Below are 21,619 nucleotides of genomic sequence, written 5' to 3'. Positions count from 1 at the left end.
AGTTCAAGGAACACTTTTCTATTTTTATGTATGTCCTCATGTGTTTCTACCAAGTTAGCCCTCTTATTAGCCACTCACTCCTCCCATTAATTTTACCTCGTCTTGTTTGGTTATGGAGAAGTCGTCTTGTAGGCTACTTAGAGTAGAGACTGTCCCTTCCTTTGTGCGAGACTTAGAGGGGGTAGCCTCACTGTGAATGAAGCCTTTGACACCAATAAATGAGTTCAATTAACTCTCTCCTTGTTTTGTTGTGCAGGCATGTTTGACCCAGCACTGATTGGTGACAAACCGAAGTGGTATGCTCACCAGCTGCAGCCCATCCACTATCGTGTCTATGACAGTAATTCACAGCTGGCTGAAGCACTGAATGTCACAGTAGAGAAAGAAACAGACTCTGATCCCACTGATGACAGGTTAGTGGGGAGCACTAGTCACATGATAGTTACTTCAGATTGCTGGGCCTCTCCTACTTCTCGTTTGCAGACTTTTCCTTTAGCCTGTCAGGCTGCTGTTTCATTTCTTCTGTCTGGGCAGAATACTGACACTGAAATAAATTGTCTCACTGCTTTGTCATCACAGCAACCTCTTAACCCTTTGCTAGTGTATTCTTAAGCCTTCATTTAATGTGATTCTCCATTTGTATTTTCCTGTTTTCTTTTGCTACCCGTATGCTGCTTGACATTTGGTATTTCCTCCCACCCTAATGCTTTTTTCTTCCATGCTGTTCTTTCTCCGGTTATTTCTGTTGCAGTACTACAAGTACTCCCACCCATCCTACCACTCTTCCAAATCTCTACTCAGTGCACATAGTTATGCAAAGCTTGTTAGTACTACCCACTGCTTGAGACCTCCTTGTGTGTTCAGTAAAAAGAGTAAACTCTTTTGTTATAGTAGGTTTGGCCATATTTCCCAGTGTTTTGCATCTAGTTTTATTATCCTTCATTCTCTGCTAGCCTGTGAGATCTTTTAGGCTCGGTCCTGCATATCTTTTACGTTCTACAAAGCACCAGTGGTGCTGACTGAGTGAGATTTATCATTAGTATAAAAAGGGAATGCTTTTACTTGTGATTTCCAGTTCCCTTAAAGTTGTCCTACACACACACACACACACTGAGAAATAATACACTACTCCCTGCTCACTTATGCTTGACCTCATTAACTTTGCTGAAAGCCTTTAAATGTCTTGCCATATGTCTCTTGACGTACCTCAAAGTTATTTCATTTGCTCTGACTTTCATGAAGTTGGCTTCTGACTCTTGCCAGAAATCTGTTTGCAGAGGCTATAAGATCATGAGATTTTTAAGAGGCCCATGAAAACAGTGCTGATTCACATCTTTGAAACATCAGGCCCTGCTGTTGCTGTTGTGCTGCCACTCATCTCTATTTCTCACCTGTTGTGGCAGTGGCAGTGACAGTGTCGACTATGACGACTCAAGTTCCTCCTACTCCTCCCTCGGTGACTTTGTCAGTGAGATGATGAAATGTGACATTAATGGCGATACCCCAAGTGAGTAACTTCGAGCTGTACTTTCACAAGGTCCACATAGGTTCCTCTTCCCCATTCATCTGCACTGTGGGAAAAATGCCTCCCCTAAGTTCCTGAATCAGAGCAAAGTATTGCTCCATTGTAGTCTTGCTCTGAGGTAAAAGTGTCTTCTATACTTCTTCTTCAATATCCAGGGGTAGGCTGAAAAAAGACACTTCTGCTTATAAACAATGCCCTCCAAAGGACACTGGGAGGAGGAAGAACAGAAATAGGTGCTGCTGAACAAAACTGGCTCACTAGGTCTGGAAACAACCTGCTGCTGCCAGTAGATACTGTGCAATACGGGCAGCAGAGTACGAGCTTTCTCCTGCCCCTGCATATTGGTTCTCAGTGCTGGCTTTAATGAGTCACTCTATCCTAGTGGGGACAGGAGATGCATTCTCTGTGGCTTATATGGAGGCTGCAGCAATAGCTTCTCTTGTGAGAGTGGGAAACTCTCACTTTCTTCAATAAATTAAATCTAGGAATGCCAACACATTTCCTATGTCCCAAGGACAAGAGGTAATAATCGTAAGTTGCAACAAAAGAAATTCTGCTTGGACATAAGGAAAAGATCTTCACGGTTAGTGTAGTTAAACAGGTTCCCAGGATCACAGTAGAATGTCAAGCCTTGGAGACTTTCAAAACTCAGTGGAACAAGGCCCTGAGCAACCTGCTTTAACTTTGAAGTTACCCCTGCTTTGAGCAGAGAGTTGGAATAGATGACCTCCAAAGGCCCTTTACAACCTAATCTTTTATGCAAGTTCATTCTACTGAGCAGTCTTTGTTTGCTAGGGATCTTTAGTTAGATGGGCAAAAGGCTGAGGAAGGCAGTGTTCTTTAATGCAAAATGATGTGTTTGCAGATGTTGACCCCCTGACTCATGCAGCCCTTGGTGATGCTAGTGAAGTGGAATTTGATGATTTTCAAGAATATTCAGGGGATCTCGATGAACAGGCCATGGACAGTGAAAACTCCCAAGAGAACAACCAGCCTCGTTCAAGTTCCAGTACTACAGCCAGTAGCAGCCCCAGCACTGTCATCCATGGAGTGAATCATGTGTGTACTGAGATGAGTTCAGCCCCAAGATCAGCGTATTAGGATATAAAGAATGGGAGAATGCATGTGGTTCTTTCTGAGAAGGGCAAAAGCTAATAGGACTGTGAAACCATGCACAGATAAAATTGCATGCTCTTTCTAGACTTTCTGAGCAAGGTGGAGTTTACTGATACCCTTTTATGCTGGGATAGAGCCTTCCTGTCCACAAAAGCTCCCATGCATTGAAAAATGCAGCATTAACAGAGAGCAGTGGTCCAGGTTGTGACTGCAGGAATTGCTTTTACAGAGTCTGGAAAGACCTGGTGCGTTAGAGGAACAGGGAGTGGGATGGGGAAACTCATGAATCTGTGGTCGTTTAGGAAGAACGGGAGTTGCTTGCATAACCACAAAACAGGGTAATGGACAGCTGTTTTCCTGAGCTAACACTTACCAGTAAGATCTGTTTTGCAGGGGAGTAAGCCCCTAGAACAATGCACAAAAACTGCAGTGTGTATAAATCCTAGATTAGAGCCACGGACAGTGGGGATGGGGTCAGGGCCCAGTAACAAACAGCAAGGACCCTGCAGACTTCCCAGTTTGAAATAATTGTTCTTGTCCTGCCCTTCAGTTGTACGTAACGCAAATTAGCGAACAGATCAATGATTTGACTGGTCCACAGGAGTCAGCAGATTCAGCAGAAATGGAAGAGAAGTTGGTTGCTGGATTTTCAAACCATCTCCCTTCCTTGCCACTGCAACCAAGCTTTCCCAAGATAAGCTTGGATCGTCGTGAGGGTGACAGCGCAGCTGGCAGCATGAGCTCCTCAGAAGGGGTGGTGAGGAAGCGAGAGTATGACAATCCGTACTTCGAACCACAGTATGGTTTTCCTACGGAGGATGAAGATGATGAGCAGGAAGAGAGCTACACCCCAAGATTTAACCAGAATCTCAATGGAAGCAGGTGAGTCCTCCTTGTCTCCTGCCCTTCTGTACAGCACTGTTGGGGTTTCCATCTGCTTCCTGTAGTTTAACGTTCATTCCTTCAAATGTCTTTTGCACCTGAAATGTATTGTTGATCACTTCCATTTAATACTGAAATTCTATAAACCCTTCTGGTTTGAGTAAAGGCACTTGCTCAATTCCCTCACTTCCTTGCTTTTATGTAAGCAGTAGGAGCTAACAGAATTATCAGTTCTTCCTAGAAACATTGTAGTATATCACCTACTGATTTCTGGAAACCTTTAAGCAAATTTTTGTGTGTGTGTGTGAAGCTTTGTGTTTTGGGGGAAAGATACTATAGTGATTGATGACATTGGGTTTTCTTGTTATTGCTGTCCAAGCAGAACCCTTTCACCCCCAAATCCACCAATGCCCTTTTGCAGACAAGTTTTCGGCATGCCCTGAAAGGTAATAAAAGCCTGAATGCAAAGATGCTTCAATTCTCTCGCTTTTAATTTTTCTTTTTTTTCTTTCCCACAAGGTAGGGGTAGTGTGGTGAAAACTGGTGAGGAATGAGACCAGCATCGATCTCCCACAATCAGACAACGTGTTGATTTGGGGCGGGAAGGGGGAATACTAATAACAGTTGTACTTAATTTCTTTAAAGGTCTCAGAAGTTACTCCGTCCAAACAGTTTAAAACTGGCCAATGATTCTGATGCAGATTCAGATTCCAGGGCCAGCTCCCCAAACTCTACTGTCTCCAACAACAGCAGTGAAGGTTTTGGGGGCATCATGTCTTTCGCAAGTATGTACTACTGCATTCGTTAAGCTGGTTTTATTTATTATATTAGAATTTACAGAGAGATGGAATAGAGGGATGGCTAGTCAAGAGAATGACTTGGTTAGCGAATTGTTCCCAGCTCTCCAGAAGTCACATTAGGAGCCACAGGACCTATTTAACTTACACTGCTGATAACTACTGCTTTATGTATTTTTCAGTAAGAAGGACTTTGGTTATGTGGTTAGGCCCCTGAGTTATATGGCACTTTAGGGCACAGATCAGAAATTCTTTCAGTTTCATTTAAACAAAAAATTGTGCAATTTCATGAAGCTGATACAAAAACCTTACTAGTAGTATGTCTTCCATGCTACCATATTGTGTGCTTAGGTGCTAAATTGAATTCCTTGACTGTGCTCACCTACTTTCAGTTATATTTTAATAATAAAATCCACAGTTGTGGAAAACTAATACAGAGTTTTTTAATGACTGAAAGAAGATATGGCCAGTTGAGTCTTGCACTACAGTGGGGAGCAGCGCAAGAAGTTTGCAGCAGTGGGGAAAGTATATTGGATGTTTCTGGTAAAATGATTGTTACTAAAATAAGGCCGCAAAAAAAGAACCAAAGCAAATTGAAATAGTACACTGAGATTTTAAATTAACATCTTCAAGTGTTAATCAGCTCGTTGATCTGCATGAGATGCTTTCAGGCTGTCTACAGACTTAACAGATGATGATGCATTATTGTGTTCTTAAGATCTGTCTGTACTAGGAAGAACTTCTGTTTTCTCCTAATCAATGGAAAGCTTCTATTTTAAAGCACACTTCTGTGGCAGATTTACAGTGTTTCACAAGGCACAGTGCACAATCCTCACTTCAGAATTGCGTATTTTGGAGATTTTCCATCATCCTGTTTTCTCATGTGGCCCCTACCATTCATTTGCTCCTGAAAAGAGGATCAAACTAGAAGACACAGCTGATGTGAGGTTACCAGTTTAAGTGCAGGAAGACAGGTGGATATTGCTGTTACATTTAAGACTCATAGATACAACAACAATGATTGTAACATGAAAGCTAAGAATTACGTTTTTGCACAGTTTAGAATAATCTGATTGCAGATGTGGTTGCAGTGTAAATGAGATGATGTTATGCTTGTGAGACTTTTGGGTAATAAAGAACAACTTCATCATCAACGATCTGGAATAAGAAGGTCAATTACAGGAAGTTTAGGAAGTTCAGGTGTGTGCAGTGAGCATTAGGCATTTAATTGTTTTCTTCTTCTGTCATAGGCAGCCTGTACAGAAACCACAGCACAAGTTTCAGTCTGTCCAACTTAGCCCTACCAACCAAAGTTGGGAGAGACAAGAATACTCCCTTTCCCAGCCTGAAAGGTAACCGTTTTTCCCTTTGTCTTCTACAGCCTTTACAGTTCATGTGACTTGGCAGTTTGAAGTCTTACCCCTAACAGGAATCCTGGGGGTGACGTATTTTGGTAGTTTGGGTAGTACCTGTCTTAAGTATCAAGACGGCAAATTGTCTTGATATTTCTCAGTCAGACTTCTTCCCAACAGTTGGACTGTGCTGGGATGGGAGATTGGCTAGTCTAGCCTGTGTTAATGGATTAACTGTGAATGTTGGTTTTGTTTTGTATTTTGATTTGTTTTATTTTTAAGTACTTAGTGTAAAGAATGGGAACCGAGAGGTAGGTACTACTTTGTACTGCCAGTATCCTCATGATTAGTCTTAGGTAACTTGTTAGAGCAATGATGCTGCTTTTGTAAGTGTGGGTAATGCCAACCTCCCATGGAGACTGCAGTTTACGTGGGTTTCAAAAGTGTTTATAGTCTTTTCAGGTCACGAAATAGAAAATCTCTCATCAAAATCAAATGATAACCATACTTCAGCTCATTCAGAGTGAAGATCAATTCCTAACTTATGTGCACAGTCTTTTCATTGGAACATCTCCTGTTTGTCTGCAGTATCATTAGATAACATGTCTGAATGGGCACTGGAGAAATGACCCTCTTACCGTGGGGAGATAGACAGCCTGGTCATCCTTGTACCAGATGTAGTAACAGATGGGTGACTGAGCACATGCTGGTGTTTTAGTGTTGAGACCTTTTCAGTTGCTAAACTGGGGAAAGGTTTTATTTTACCTTTTGAGTTATTCTATCTGATTAGAACTTACTGCTTTTGTTTTAATATGTTGATTTTTTCATTTATTTTTTCCTCCTCATCATTTTCATCGGTAAAGATTACTTTAATCTGGAAGTGGGAAGGGATGTGGATGAAGGTTGGTATGATGTTTTGCTGACCTTTGACCTTGTAGAAACAAAGGCCAAAAGCTGGTTTTTGTGTTTCTGCTTTGGACTTTGTTTTTGAGACAAGTAATCATTCCCTGTGTGTAAAATGAGGAGGAACAGGACTGGTATGGTGAAAACACTAGCAGAGACTCTGCACAGCTGTTTTTGACAACCTTTTACCAGTTGGTTATGTTTTCATGTCCAATTGTACTGGATAAAAAACATGCTTCATGTCAGGATTATTTCCATGGGTAAACTTAAAGACTGATTCCATGCATTGGAAGAAAACAGTGATGGGGTTTGCCATTCCATGTTCATGCTTTGCGCCTCATCTTCTGCACTTTGGTGTTCTTTTCTTGACTATTGTAATCCTGTAGGGCCTTTACTGTTACTATGAAGATGAGAGGATGGGATTTCCGTGGAGTAGCTCAGTCTGTTTTATGCATGTGCAAGTGTGCGTGTGTGTGTTCGTGTTCATTTACGTGTGCATGCTGGCTCACTGGGATTCCCACTGGGCACTTCACTGGTTTAAATGTTTTTGTCTCTGTTGTACAGGTATAAAGTCACTGCATTAACTTGTTCTTACCAAGTGTGTGTGGTACCCTGTGTTTCTAACTGTAATGGGAAATGATGCTGGGACTCCATCTCATTGCTGCTGTTTGACCACTGTCCATCTTCTTTTTTAATTTTTTTCATGCACATCCATTGATATTTTTTCCTCAGTGACGCAGATGTTTTTGATAGTGCCCTTGAAATACAATATGTGCAATAATGTCCTTGAAGATGCAATACATTGGTTCCACGATGCCAAATTTCAAGTCAAGCACTATCTCTAAGATTAATTATGCAGGCCCTTGTTGTCTTGGGCTTTCAATCATCCTTCCTGCTCTAGCGTCATTTGGGTTTTGTTTTGAGGGAGGGCTGGGAAGAAGCTGGTAGTTGGATTCTTTTGATTCTGATGGTGGGGAGTGTAGATATTGTAGTACACTACTAATTGTGTATTTTGTGTCCCAGTATTTGGGTTAAATACTATAATGGAGATTATTACTGAAGCTGGCCCAGTAAGCAATGAAGGTGGGTTCCCTACAGCATGAGCTGTGCATGATACAACAATTTCCAGCATTCCCTATGCCTGACTTTGGGCTACCTTTCTCACTGGGTAACCAGTACCACATGATCTATACTAGTCACCCCCAATGCATTATGCTTTTACATATAGTGACTAATTTGAAGATGGTTCTTGTTGTGGAACTGCATGCAGAGCAGCCAAACTTTTCCTGCCTTTCACCTCCTGCTCCCATTACCATCTTCTCTTTTTCTCTCTGCATTACTCCCATTACTGTTTTCTGCCGATGTGTGATGCTAGAATATGATATACGCTGCTGCTTTTTTGGAGTTTCCATTTTGTTTGAAGTCTGTTATCTGTAATCTGAAGAGGTGTGTTAGCCAACCTTAGCATTGCTTGTTACTGTCCTGGGATCAGACTGTTTTCCTCCCACCCCTTCCTCTCATCCTGTTTCCTCTCCTGTTTAGGAAACAGACGAGCTCTTGTAGATCAAAAGTCTTCAGTCATTAAGCACAGCCCAACAGTGAAGAGAGAATCTCCATCGCCTCAGGGACGAACTAGCAATTCCAGGTAATATTTTTCATTGCTTTTTGAGTATAAAGTGTTGTTAGAGCGGTCTCATACTTTGTCAATGTTTCCTCAGAAGCCTAGCTGTTGAAAACTACATAGTACTTTTCTGTGGCCCTAAGCTTGCATGTATTATTGTCCGAAAAGAGTCGGTATGGATGGTCTTACAGTTAATAGTGCACATACGTATTTTTTGTGCTCTGAAATGTATCCTCTTTCTGATGAGATCCAAAAAATTCTAGGTCCCTACTTTAACTCAGTATTTATTCTTTGTAATTGAGTCTGTTCTGAACAAGGTAGTCTAGGCAGCAAAGTTTTAGTGCACCATGTAGGGGATCAGGTGAGTCATATGAAGCAGCTTGATTCTGCAAATTCATGTGAAATGCTTTTCTCGGCCTTGGGAAGGGACTCAGGATGGTGCAAGTAAACATTACCTGACCTGTGCCTGTGCTTGTCTCCTCCCTTTCTTATGTAGCAATCATGGGTAGAGTGAAATTTACGTTGAGCTACTGGGGTTGGGGAGACAAGCAAGAACAGAACTGCAGTTCAGACTGGGGAGTGCAGCAGGTTGCACAGGAGTTCCCTTCTTCTCACCATTCCCTCCCCTGTGGCAAAACAAGCTGAAGCAGTACACCTGCCAAGGCTGCTGCAGTAGTGCTATTGGTAGTGCTGCGCTTCCTCTTTCAAGGAAAGCCTACAGGTCAGACAAGGTGGCTGTGGGAGAAGGTTGCGGCATAGAGGATTCCTATGGATTCTGAGGAGTGCCGTGAAGGTGAGAAGTAGAGTGGTAGCTAGAGGGACGAGAGGAAAATCTGATTACGGCTTATTATGGGAAATAACAGACAAAATAAAATAATTGATACTATACCTATAGAACAGAGCTTGGGCTGTGTGCAGTTATGTTAGCAGCGGGCATAGCTAGATTTGAACTTCTTTTCTTGTAAGCTTAGCTTTGATAGGAAGTGCATTTCTGTGTGTGTCCTGGCCATATCTCTCTTCCCATGCAAGCCAAGGTAAGCAGAGGGCTAACGTTTGCCTGCTTCCCCTTAAATCCATCAGTGAGAACCAGCAGTTCCTGAAGGAGGTGGTACACAATGTTCTCGATGGGCAAGGTGTTGGCTGGCTGAACATGAAGAGAGTCCGACGGCTGCTGGAGAGTGAGCAGCTTCGTGTCTTTGTACTAAGCAAGCTGAATCGCACGATCCAGTCAGAAGAAGATGCTCGACAGGATGTCATACAGGATGTGGTCAGTGCTGAACTCAGTAGGGTCCTCATACCTAGTGTCTGCTGCAGCTCATTTTTGTAGCTTGTAACTTTAACAAAGTTTTGTTAAACTTAACAAAGTTTTTGTTAAAGTGCCTCCTAAAAGCTGATGTTACAGCAGTATTGGAATTTATGTTCTTGAATTACTTTCTCACTTCTGAAATAGCGACACTAATGGGATTTTCATTGCAGGAGATCAGCCGCAAGGTTTATAAAGGCATGCTGGACTTGCTGAAGTGCACTGTGTTGAGCCTGGAGCAGTCATATGCAAATGCTGGCCTGGGAGGCATGGCCAGTGTTTTTGGCCTGCTAGAGATAGCACATACTCACTATTACAACAAAGGTAAGAAAAGTGATTATGAGAATACAGTGTTTATGAACCGAACAAGATCCTTATTGTGAAGGTAGCTGTTTTGTGACTTCTGGTATTTCAGGGGTTTTACGACACTTTCAAAATAGGTGAGAACTGTACCATTGTTACTGAAACCTTACAAAGCTTGAAACCATTCTCTTGCACACATGTAACTGGACCAAAGCAAAATAATGGCCATGCTGATATGTGATTGAAAATGGAAACTATGCAGCAAGATACAAAACCTGGGGCTTTCACAGATGAAGTGGAAATTCTGAGAGTGGGGACCTTCAGCTAACACTGTCCCAGCCACAGTCTTGGAAAGTTATTGCAGACAACCTGAATAGGGAGGGAGTTTCTAATGTGGAACCATATGAGACTTATATCTCACCAACCACCTTGCATTACACAATGATTCTTATATCACTAAGTACTCTTGGAGAGGAAAGTCTGAAAATACCTCTTTATTTTTCAGCTTTTTCTTAAAATCTGATCCTTAATGCAAAATAAGAAAATGCACGCATAAGGAAAAAGAGCAAAAGATGACAAAAAGTTACCTCTCTGCTTAATATCTGACTCAGCTGTAATCTCAAATGATGAAAAGCTATTTATTTCATTGTAGCCCAGGAGTAACATCTACTGAACACTTTATGGTTGGTGTTCTGGGTGGCTTGCATCAGGGATTTTATGAGTTGGCTTAGATGCCCTGTGGGTTACAGGTGTTTGTTTCCAATCGTTGTTAGAATGGGGAAGAAGGTAAGGAAGGCTGTCCTAGTGTAACAGTCCTGCATGTGGGGAATAGGCTGATCTTGGTAATTACAAGACTTTTAGTTTGACACTCATCCTAAGCAAAATTATAGAGTGGCTGATGTAAAACTCCATGGTTGTAGAGTGAAGTCTTTCTAATGTAATGCCAGATACCATAATTTGGTTGTAAGTAGAGTCTACTCAGTAAATTGTGATCACAATAGACAAAATTTGATAAAAACTTTTAAAGCCTTGATACATCTTTGAAGGACTTCTCTATTGCATGACATCTTGATTTATACTCAAATTTTAGCTGTTTACTATGTTTTACCTGTTTTCAATGAGTTGATCTAGATATTTCTAGAAATGGTTTATAGAGATTAGTGCTTATCTTAATGTTACTTACCATATAGTAGTGGTCTAGTAATCCTAAAATTGTTCAGTTTGCATATGATGCATACTATTTGAACAGGACATGATGGGTATAGGTTATTTGTCTAGAGGAAGCTGAATCTTAATAAAACATGTTTGTGATTAATTTATTTTAATATAATTAAGGACTAAGGACTTGTGTTTAGAAACAAGGACAGTTGGCAATAATAGCAGGACTGGGAACTATGTCCTAGGAAGCAGTGTCTCTGAAGATGGCAGCTATGTGTGAACTTCCCACTGTTTACTGTGTCTGTAAAAACTGGAGAAGGGGACACTGTGTAAACCTGGGAATATAGATTTGGGATGCAGCTATTATATTGTCTCTGGAAATGTCACTAACAAGACCCACAGCTGAGGTAGTGCTTCCAGTTCTGGTCATCACATCTTGAAAAATTGAGGAGGTTTCTGAAAAGACCTATAAGGAATTGGGAAAACACTTTTGCTCTGAAAGGTGGAGGTGTTCAGTCTGTTGAATGTTAGATGTTGATTGTTTTCAGTTATCTAAATGGAAAGGTGTTGCTGATAGCAGAATTTTTAATCTACTGGACAAAGGTATCACAAGGTCTAGTGGTAGTGACAAATTTAGGTATTAGGATATGAAATTTCAACTATTAGCCTCATCAGCTATTGGAACAGTTTGTGTAGGATTTTAGGAGGTTCTTTATGGAAAACCTAATTTTAATTATTCTATTCTGAAAGTTTTGCTGTAATTCAAACTGTGGAGTTTGATACAGAGAAATAATCCAAACTGCCTTTGGGGACATATGATTATAGGAAGTCTTGGAGAATGATAGAAGAGCTATAGCTGATAGTTTTTTGGGTTTTTTTCCTAACTGAAGTTTCATTTAGTGTTACCCATCAAAGATGATTGTACTTGTCATCTTTTCACTGCAAGAGGAGCTTCCTTATATTTTAGAAGTGATGTTCTTGGTAGTTTAGGCAGAGTTGTTTAATTTTGCACAACTCAGCAGAGGAGATGCTACAGTTACTGTGTTAAAGAAGATTCCTAGGTTTCAAATATACAGGAAGAAGATAATTTGAGTCTCCCAAAAACAGCACTCTGGCTCTCTCCTCTACTGTTTCCACCAGTGTGTCAGACTATCTGCAAGCCATGGTGACCTATGGGAACAAATGTGGGACTGAGCTGTTTCAGTGCCAGGCTTAATGATTTAGGTGAGACCATCTGTCTCATCTTCCTCTTCCTGCTCTCATTTCCTTTTTCATTATGTTTTTTTTCTTTTTTTTTTTCCCCAACACTTCGTTTTTTTTCTTTAAAGAACCAGAAAAGAGAAAACGAAGTCCAACGGATGGATCTGTCACTCCAGTTGGCAAGGATCCTGCATCATCCCCAAGAGTGGAGCCAAAACCTGCGATGCAGCTGCCGGTACCTCAGCTGATGCCAAAGGCACCAAGCCCTGCAGGCAAAGGGCCAAGGGAGTTTGACACAAGGAGTCTAAAGGAAGAAAATTTTATTGCTTCCATTGGTGTGTATTGAGGTGCATGTGAAGTGCAGGAGGAACTTCTGTTTTGGCATTAGGTTCTATTTGCATTCTCTCCATTTTGGCACACTACATTGCTGCTGTAACATGCTTCATTTACACTTTGGATCACAAGGAACAATCATATGTGTTTTCACTCTACTCTTGGATAAACTATTCAGGGCAGTTTTCTCCCAGAAACTTTCTAATCTTAATTGTTTCTGAATTTCATTACGCTTTAGACAACTTTATTTTTTGCTCTGTGATTGATGTTTTCAAGCAACAGGTAATAGCAAAAGGGAAACAGGGCCAGCAGGACTTTGGAAAGGGCAACTGTGGAAGGAACTACATGAAACAAAAGTTTTCTAATCATTGCTGACTACTTGTGGATTATCTAGATTGCATCCTGATAGAAGTGGGACCCAGGATCTGCTGACTATTAATAATAAAAACTACCAAAAAGATTTTAGTTGTAGCGTTACAGTTTCAGTGAGCAGGACTGATGGATCTTCCTTCTATGCAATAGCAAATAGAATGCGTGTCCTTCTAAACAGCATCTGCTAGGCCGGTCACTGGAAATTTTCCCAGCCTAATTTCTTAACTGGTATAGCTTTTCTCTATGTCTGGGAAAAAGTTAGAGGTAGGCTTTAAACTGTTTTACCTAAAAAGAGCTTTACAAATGTTTTTTTTTCTGGGGGGGTGGGGGGGGGAGAAAAAAAGAAAAAAAATATTTTGGTTGGATCCAACCTGCTGTGGATTGTAAACAAGAGGAAAGTACCATCAGCATATGAGAGAAATTCTTTGTCAACTCCCAAAATATGTCATGTTAAATTTTAGCCATTGCTTCTTATAGCCTGTTCAAAATAACTTTTTAGTGGAATCATTGTATGAAAGATTAATCTTCTGAAAGCAGCCTGCTACTGTGAGGCTGTACCTGCAGTATGTGGCATAAGACAAGGGAATGTGTGTATTGGGCAGTTATGTGGCAGGAGTGCAGACATTCATTTTTATACCCACATAATAGCTGCAGGCTGAGTGGTGTCGAGTCCTTCTGAACTGATACTGTGAGCCCCTCTGACTTGATTCGCTTTCTTGTTTCAAGAGGTAATACATGGAGGTGGTTGCTCAGAAACTAGTCTTACACTCTATTTGAAAATCTATCAGGGAGCTAAGAGAGATTCAGATTTCTAGCATTTCAGTTTAGTGGTTTGGTTCACTCTGGGTACTTAATTTCTTTTCTGTAGAAAAGAGAAAAAGGAAAGTATGCTTCTGACACAACTAAGAATGAAACAGACACTACGCCAGCGTTCTTTTAAAGAACGAAGAGAGATCTTTTATTTGGATTGCTGAGACTGCTCCTTTCTGTCAAATAAATTTAAAGCCTCATAGAAATGGAAATCTTAGAGATCAGACAGTCCGTGTTTGTGAAGCATTGTAAGAAATGCTTTTCAAAAGAAGTGCTACTTAATATGTTATGTTAACTACTGTTGCCAGAATATTAGCCTTAAACAATTCACAGTGTTCAAGGATAGGCAACAGATAAATTCTTATTGGTGGTTCTGATGCTCTAATGATTTCCACTTTTATGGAACTAAGTTACAAGAAGGATATGGTTTCACCAAAACTGATCGAAGTTCGAAAGACTTCAATGTTTTTTCTGAAGCCTTTTTCTAACTGGTTTTGTCTGTCACAAAGAACCATGAACTAGTATGCAAGTCAGTCTTTAAGAAATTGCTGTAAAAAACCCGTAGTGTCCATGTTCATCGGACTTTTGAGATCTAGAAGTAAAGGGATTTTCTCTTGTGTTGCAGGAAGATAATTTAAAGTTGCTTGGCTATTATACTTCCTTTATGTTCTGTTACGGAAGCTTCAGTATAAGACAATACTTCGGATATACAGGACCAGAGTTAGTCATGGCTGGGCTGAAATTCCTTCTGTATTGAAATGCAGATTTTCTCATTCAAACTAACTTATTTAGGGAAGAAGCATTTGGTAAACATTTACATGTTGCTGAAATAACAAAGTGTTTGTAAGTAATTCCATTTAAACATGAGAAAAAATGTTTGTATGTGAAGATGATCCAACACTGGAACAGGTTGCCTGAAAAGGTTGTGGATTCTCCATCTGTGGAGATAGTGAACACCTGACTGGACATGATCCTGCAGCAGCCTGCTCTAGTTGATCCTGCTTTGAGCAGGGAGATTTGACTAGATGATCTCCAGAGGTCCCTTGGAACCTCAGCAGTTCCTTGATTCTATGAAGTTTGGAAGGTGCTTACAGTCTCAGGTTGCAGATATGTAAATAAAACTCTCAATGAATCTGTTGGTGTTGTATGGACAAAATACAAATTGGGCTGCTAACCTTTTGACCTAGTTACAAGAGAAAATACTAGAATGGAAAGTAAGTCATCAGCATGATGGAGTAAAATCACGTACGGCACTGTTTGCGATAGCCAGATGTAAAGTGTGTGTTAGTGTGGCAATTAAACTGCATCTCTGAGATCTAGAGGTATGGTAGCTGAATGTGTGCAGTCGTCTTGTACTACAGGAACACTGGCCAGGAGGTTCACAGAGTCTTCCAAAGTTCAGGGTGGATGTGATCCTGCTTGACCCCCTTTTCTTCTTCACTTTTCAGAAAGTTTATGGTTTCTTGTGTACCTCTGAAGTATGTAGGATGCTTCCTTGTAACAGGAAAGGCTGTTGGTATTCAAAATTCTTATTTCTGAGGTGAAGAGTGATGGATTTTTATCAGTTGAGGATTGATCTTTGCTGTGCTCTAATACCTAATTGCTTGGCTAGGAAATTCATTGTGAAGATGATGCTTCTGATACTTTGTTTCCTAAAAGATCACCAATTATTTGCTTACTTCTGGAGTTCTTCCAGGTCATCACCTGTAGTGTTGGCCTTTTTGTTAGGACACTGGTGGCTTTAAAGTTGGTAGTTAATAGTTTCCCCTTTTATGTTAGTGGTTAGTTTGGTCTTACTGCATACTTGCAGTAACTGTTAACGAAAATGTCAGTACTTACTGAAGTTTCCATTACTACTTTTTAAATAATTGTTTAATGCTGGCATATCACTTTTATTTTGACAGTTTTTTGAAACAGAAAAGATTGTGCTACCTACTTTGTCTGCATCAGATCCTTTCTGGACCTGCTGTCCTGTTTAGTTCAGGCTCGTGTAACAAAGTCATAGGCATAATATTTTATGCCCCTTGAGTTTATTTGAGGTTTTCCTTTTCTTCTTTGACAAAGTAGTTGAGAGTAAAATCTAGGCTGTTTTTATGTGCTAGGATACACTCCACTCTGAATTAACAGGCAAGTCAGCTAGAAGTAATTTAACGGCAGGTATTGTAGCTTTCAGCCTGGTGGTTTTTAAAGCCAAGCCACATGGACTGAGCACTTAAGAGGCCAGATGTTTTCAAAGCCCTTTAACAAACAAATTCAGTGCCTCTTTAAGCGATTGTTATCTGTGTCAGTGTGTGCTCAGCTAGATAAGCCTATAGGATGCTGTTTGGATCCATAAGCAATTTTATCCTATCCATCTGTGTACTTAACGAAAGTTGAAGGAACATCCATCAATCATGAAGCAGATACAGAAATCGGTTGGCTAGCAGCTGTCTTTCTAGCTTTTTCTCCCTTCCTACATTTGCCTTGCTCCTGATACATTTAATGATAATACTTTGGAGCCTTCCTCCACAATCATAACACTATCCTTTTTTTTTTTTTCTAGTAGACATTTTGCTAAACAAAACTTTTTTAGAGCCTGTCTTGCCCTAATTTGTGCCATTTGCAGGGTGTGATGGGTTTCTGACACACTTCAAGTGGCCTTTTAGTTGCTCAACAAATTTCCTTGAAGAGCAGTAGAAGAACATTGTACTTCTTTTTCCTTCCCTTTGCCTTTGCTGCTTTTCTAAGAGCATCTTTCTCTGTAGCATTCCCAGATTTAACTGTGCTAGTGAGAGGGGACAGTGCCCAGCATTCAGAGTCAGTTCAGCATGTCAGCTTGTAATGTTTCCTTTGGCCAACAGGCCAGCTCCTGGAATCATCTGATGTTTCTGAGCAGAAAAGATGACTGCATTTCAGAGTGTTGAAGAATGTGAGTGATAGAAAAGTGCAAGTGCCTCATCACTATCTCATCTCAGGGCTAAGCTTCAAATGAAAAGAGTGCATGCAGACTTCAGACTTTTTTCCTTTTCTCTGCATTGTATCCTGTTATGGAATTCCTTGACTTGGAGTGCTGTGACCTAATTTGAATTTTGGAAGCTGGCATTAAGCATGACTGATATCTTGCTCATTTTCTTCTTCTTCCCTGTTTTCCATTCTTTATAACCTGATAAGAAGCAGTGGATGCAGAGAAGTTCAGCTTTTTGCATGTAGGACTGGTTGATAGGCAGAGCCAAGCATTTATTGAGAATGCTGTCAGGTCAAAAATAACTTGTTGTACTTGTAAACTTTGTGATAATTTTTAAGATATAATATCGGTTAAATATTGTGTTAACCTACAGTTTTAATTTTCTTGGAATTGCTGCTGCTGGTTTTGTGCCTTTTTCCTTTCAATGATATAAACTAGAGACATTAAAACGTTTCTGTTAATTAGAGCTTCTGTGATGCCTACATTCTGGAGGAATAAATATCTGACAATCTTAAAGGCCTTTCTCAGGAAAGGTGATTAATTGCATTATGTGTTCATAATAGCTGTTTTTCCTTAGTTGGTTCACTGTATGAAGTCATCTCTAACATTTGAATTCTGTAAATGAGAGATGATACAGTGCTCGATTCCTAACATTGATTTCTTGTAAAGTGGTGTAATTAACCCTTCACTCAGTAGGTGTCGTAAATTTCTGCCTTTTTTTTTTTTTTTTGAGATGAAGGGGGGGGGTTTTGTTTCAAATTTTTTTCCCCAGTTTCACCTGTCTGACCAGCCGCTGACTCTTTCTCTTTCTCTCCTGCTTTCAATGCATCTTGGGTAGAATTGTGGAACAAGCACCAGGAAGTGAAAAAGCAAAAATCTTTGGAAAAAACGAGTAAGGAAATTAAAAAACATAGAAACTGACTCCTCCAGCCTCCCCATAACTGCCAACTCCCCACGTGCAGAATGAGCTTGCATCTCTGGCACACAGTTTTTATGCCCGCAAGAACAAAGGTCTATCAAGAAAGCCTGCATTATAGAGGAGACCCAACAGATCAGTTTGCCTTGGGGAAATTGTGTTCAAATGTCTCTTCTTTTTTTTTTTTTTTCCTTTCGTTTTTTCCTCCCCTGAATGTTGCCTTCTTCAAAGAAAGGGAAGCAGATATCCTGCATCCTCACCATATCAGAAATACATACGGAAGGATTTTAAGATATTCCATCTCCTTTCTTGAAAGTTAAAGACCAGTTTTGCTTACCAAGACTTTTACATGAATATATTGATTGATTGATTGAATGTTACTGGAATGAAGAATTCTCTGTTCTTTCAAGCCGTGGGATGGCAAATTTTGTTACCTGGCATCAACCATGCACAGTTTATGACCACAGTCAGTCTGCAACAAGAAAATACATTTGAGGGGGAGAGAGAAGGTGTATGTGAAGAATTGTATTTAGTGATGGCTGTTAGAGAATAGCCTCATAATAAGAAATCAACCTGATTTTGTTTTTTATATCCCATGTTAAAGGAGGAGTGAAATAGTCTGAGGCTGTTTGCAAAGTCTAAATAGTAGTCTAAATCTACACAAATCTTAACATCTATTGAAATATGATATTGAATAAAATATTGAATATATATTATCTGCAGGTGTAGTACAAGGTTTTGTTCTTTTGGTTATCACTGTTGTAAATAGGGACAGATGACATAAGGACAATAGCTAGTTTATAATAACCATGATGCGGTAGGTGTTTCCTAACCATAAGTGTAGTTTCTACCTGGCAGAGCTGATGCCCCTTTTACAGACTGAAGGTTGGGGAGGATTAATAGCTAAGATAAATGGGTGAAAATTCCTGACATTCTGACTAGGCCTTGATTTGCTACATTACTTTTAGGCTCCTCAGTTAAATACTTCAGTTAAGTATAAGCAAGCATCTGGAGTTAGTTCAGAGAGAATGGGGCAAATGGGGCACCTCTGCGGTACAGCTTGCTACATTTAAGATGTGAATTGCTTTGTGCTGAGGTAGGAGTGTGTGAGACAGACATGTAGCACATGCACACACCTACTTTCCCAAACTGAGCCTTTCAGGTAGGTGCCTACACTGGGAGAGATAAATTGAGGTTTGAGTGGTTTATGTGTATTAGGCATACAACTCCATAAAGAAGGGAAGGGGAGGTTAGTAAGTGCCTGTAAATTGATAGTGACAACAATGTGATTGTGGTTATTGTGCTCCTTAAACTCAGTTACCAGTATTGCCCACAGCCTTCAAAATACCTGAACTGCTTCAGTCAGTTTTACTTGCTTTAAAAGTCAAATTGCCAGAAATATATCTGAATTATGTGTCGGGACAGGGAACTCTTAAATTGCTTAAAACACACAGCTGAAGTTTAGTATTCTTGCTGTAGTAATGAGATATAAAACTTTTTGCTGCATCATTATTCAGAACTAGAAATGGTGGCCGTTTGAATGGGTGGAAATAGACCTCTAGAAGTGAGCAGTGTATATTTCAGTGTAAAATAAGATTCCAGATTCTTAGAAAGGATATTTTTAGTTATTTTTCTTTTTTGTAAATTTTGTTCATACTTTCTCTTTGTTAGAATCTTTGATGATTTGATTTACAGTAACTAAAGCATATGGATTTAGAGGCAGAATACTATAACGATGAAGAACACTTTCTGTAAAACACTTCAAATGGAGAATTGATGGTTGAGTAGTAAGCTAGTATGGTCTGCACAGCCCGCTTATGGCTTTGCTATTCATGAGTTTACATACCATCTCAAACTCACTCCCACAAATCTTTGTATATTATCCTTCTCTCTCTCTCTCTCCTCCCTTCCCTTTTTCTTTCCTTTTCGCTGTCTTACCCTCTCTAATATTACATATAATACAAACATGTTCATAATTCCCAGGTTGTTGTGATCAGTGGTTATAAGAGATAGTAACATTGTTTACTTAGAGATACTGGATATAGTCATGGGTATATAATACAAATATTCCAGCTGCTGATCATGTCTTCCTGTTACTGAATAGTTGGCAGATATGGATATGGCAGAAGTGTTGCATTCAGTCTCTTCCCCTTTCTGAGAGTAGTGACATTCTGTGTACAGTCTATAACACATTCTTTTCTTGCCTTGTTATTTACCTCGTTCAGTGCTTATCCAAATTTCTTTTCAGGCTCTACCTCACCATCATTCTCTCTTCCTTCTGCCATCCCATCAGAGGACAATAGATGATATGATTCTAGAACTGCATGGGAGATTGAACATAAAGTTCTTTATCCTTTTTTTCCCCTTTTTTGTTTTCGGATTGGCAGGTTAATGAATGCATGACATAAGGCTTGCTGATTCCCTCTCTCACTACTGACCTATGTGATTGCCAACTCTGGAGAGCCATTTGTTAATGTAATTGGGGAATGTTGTGAAGTACAGCATCATACAAGCTTCTTCCTTGAAATTCTTACTGATGTAACACCAGTTGTCGCTGTTTATGTTCTTGTCATGTGTTGCCTGATTTTTGTCTAGATAGTTGCTGCAGGCAACCTACCAAACTCAGTCCAAGACTTTGAGCAAATTAGCTGTTCAAAAAAGTGTTCTCACTTTAAGTAAAAAAGTATACTTTATTTTACCAAGAATAAAGGAAGTGGCTTCCTAGAGTTGAATGGCAACCGCTCTGCATGTGTTACTGTAACTGGAAGCTTCTTGACCTTTGTCTGTCCTCTTTTCTCTCTTGAATGGCTAACAAAGGTACTGTTTAGTGATAGTCGCTCCTGGACTATGCCTTTGGAGTATTTGAAATTCAAACTAACTTTTGAAGAACAGCAGATGTGTCCTGCTGGCCTTGTTGTTTACAGTACCAAGGAATAAAAAAATCAAAGGAATGAGAAGGCAAATTTGTTTTCTTGGTACTGTTCCTGCTTTCAGTCTGTCATCTGCTTTCTGCCATACTGTTTTTTCCTGGTACAGTAATGATTTCCTTTTTCCTTTGTTCAGGGCCAGAAGCTGTGAAACACACTGATTTGGGAGAAACGGATGAGAAAAAATCCCAAATCAGTGCAGACAGTGGCCTCAGTTTGGCCTCAGGTTCTCAGGTCAGTGGCTCCTATGCTTGCTTTATTTATGTGGTAAGAGAGAGGATTCTTCTGTTCACTACTTAATTGTGGGAAGACTTCTAGGGTTTGAGTATTCTTGAAAGGCTCATTCAGTAAAATTTCTTCCCCCTTCCTGTAGGGGACTGAGTTCTTTGCAAACTCCTCAATTGTATGACCCCATGATCTTTTTAACATGCAGGCAGTAGTTTCTATTTGGCTGGCTAAATAAACCAAGGAAGCGTAAGGTGTGTGATTCAAGACCCCAAAGGAATGGGAAGTGATGTTCTCTCCTTATGATAAAAACTAATGTGACTTTTCTTCCTGTCCTTTATATGTTTTGATTGCAGAAGAGTGATTTTGACTCTGTTCCCAGTGGAGGACCAGCAGTTATGGTCCGAAGTACAAGCCAGGATTCTGAAGTTAGCACAGTGGTAGGATATCCCCAAAGTGAAATCTTGATGTGATTCACTGCTTGCTAAAGTGGGGGAGGGCATTTCGTGCCTACATTTTGTGTGGTATGGCTGCATACCATCACACATGCATAATGTATGTCTATGAGTTCTCTCTCCAGAGCCTCTGAGCGGGTGGCAAGCATGTGTGTCTGACAGAACATACGTAGTGCTTTATTATTAGATTGCATCCTTCATATATGGTGCTTGTTGCTGTTACATATTCCTACATATTGGTGTATTTATGGAACTGGTGGATTGCAATAATTCTATAAATATGCCTCAGTTGTGTATAATCCATCTATAAAGAAGTTTAAAAATGTAACCTGAGAGCAAAAAAGGCAGATTGTTTGATGCATTAAAAACAAGAAAAAACTTTCTGATGTATTACCTTAAAGCACCTGAATCATATCAAAATATGTCTGCTTGCTTTCCAATCAACTGTAGGGCCTAGAGGGAAAAGGTAGCAGGGAT

General features: G+C 40.1%; 1 protein-coding gene across 1 annotated transcript in view; it reads left to right on the top strand.

Moving 5' to 3' along the window:
• Positions 1–21,619, top strand: part of MADD (MAP-kinase activating death domain) — a 62,536-nt gene that overhangs the window by 13,017 nt on the left and 27,900 nt on the right. The window contains 14 exon segments of the mRNA XM_009329712.1: positions 257–413; positions 1,404–1,507; positions 2,391–2,584; positions 3,243–3,523; positions 4,169–4,308; positions 5,571–5,672; positions 7,599–7,658; positions 8,118–8,220; positions 9,277–9,463; positions 9,673–9,823; positions 12,289–12,495; positions 17,458–17,511; positions 20,599–20,696; positions 21,044–21,127. Coding sequence (XP_009327987.1) covers positions 257–413; positions 1,404–1,507; positions 2,391–2,584; positions 3,243–3,523; positions 4,169–4,308; positions 5,571–5,672; positions 7,599–7,658; positions 8,118–8,220; positions 9,277–9,463; positions 9,673–9,823; positions 12,289–12,495; positions 17,458–17,511; positions 20,599–20,696; positions 21,044–21,127 — 1,922 coding nt within the window.

Source organism: Pygoscelis adeliae, unplaced genomic scaffold (assembly GCF_000699105.1).
Source record: "Pygoscelis adeliae isolate BGI_AS28 unplaced genomic scaffold, ASM69910v1 Scaffold117, whole genome shotgun sequence".
Taxonomy (NCBI): domain Eukaryota; kingdom Metazoa; phylum Chordata; class Aves; order Sphenisciformes; family Spheniscidae; genus Pygoscelis; species Pygoscelis adeliae.
The sequence above is the reverse complement of the archived record's forward strand: the minus strand, read 5'-3'. Positions and strand labels throughout refer to the sequence as shown.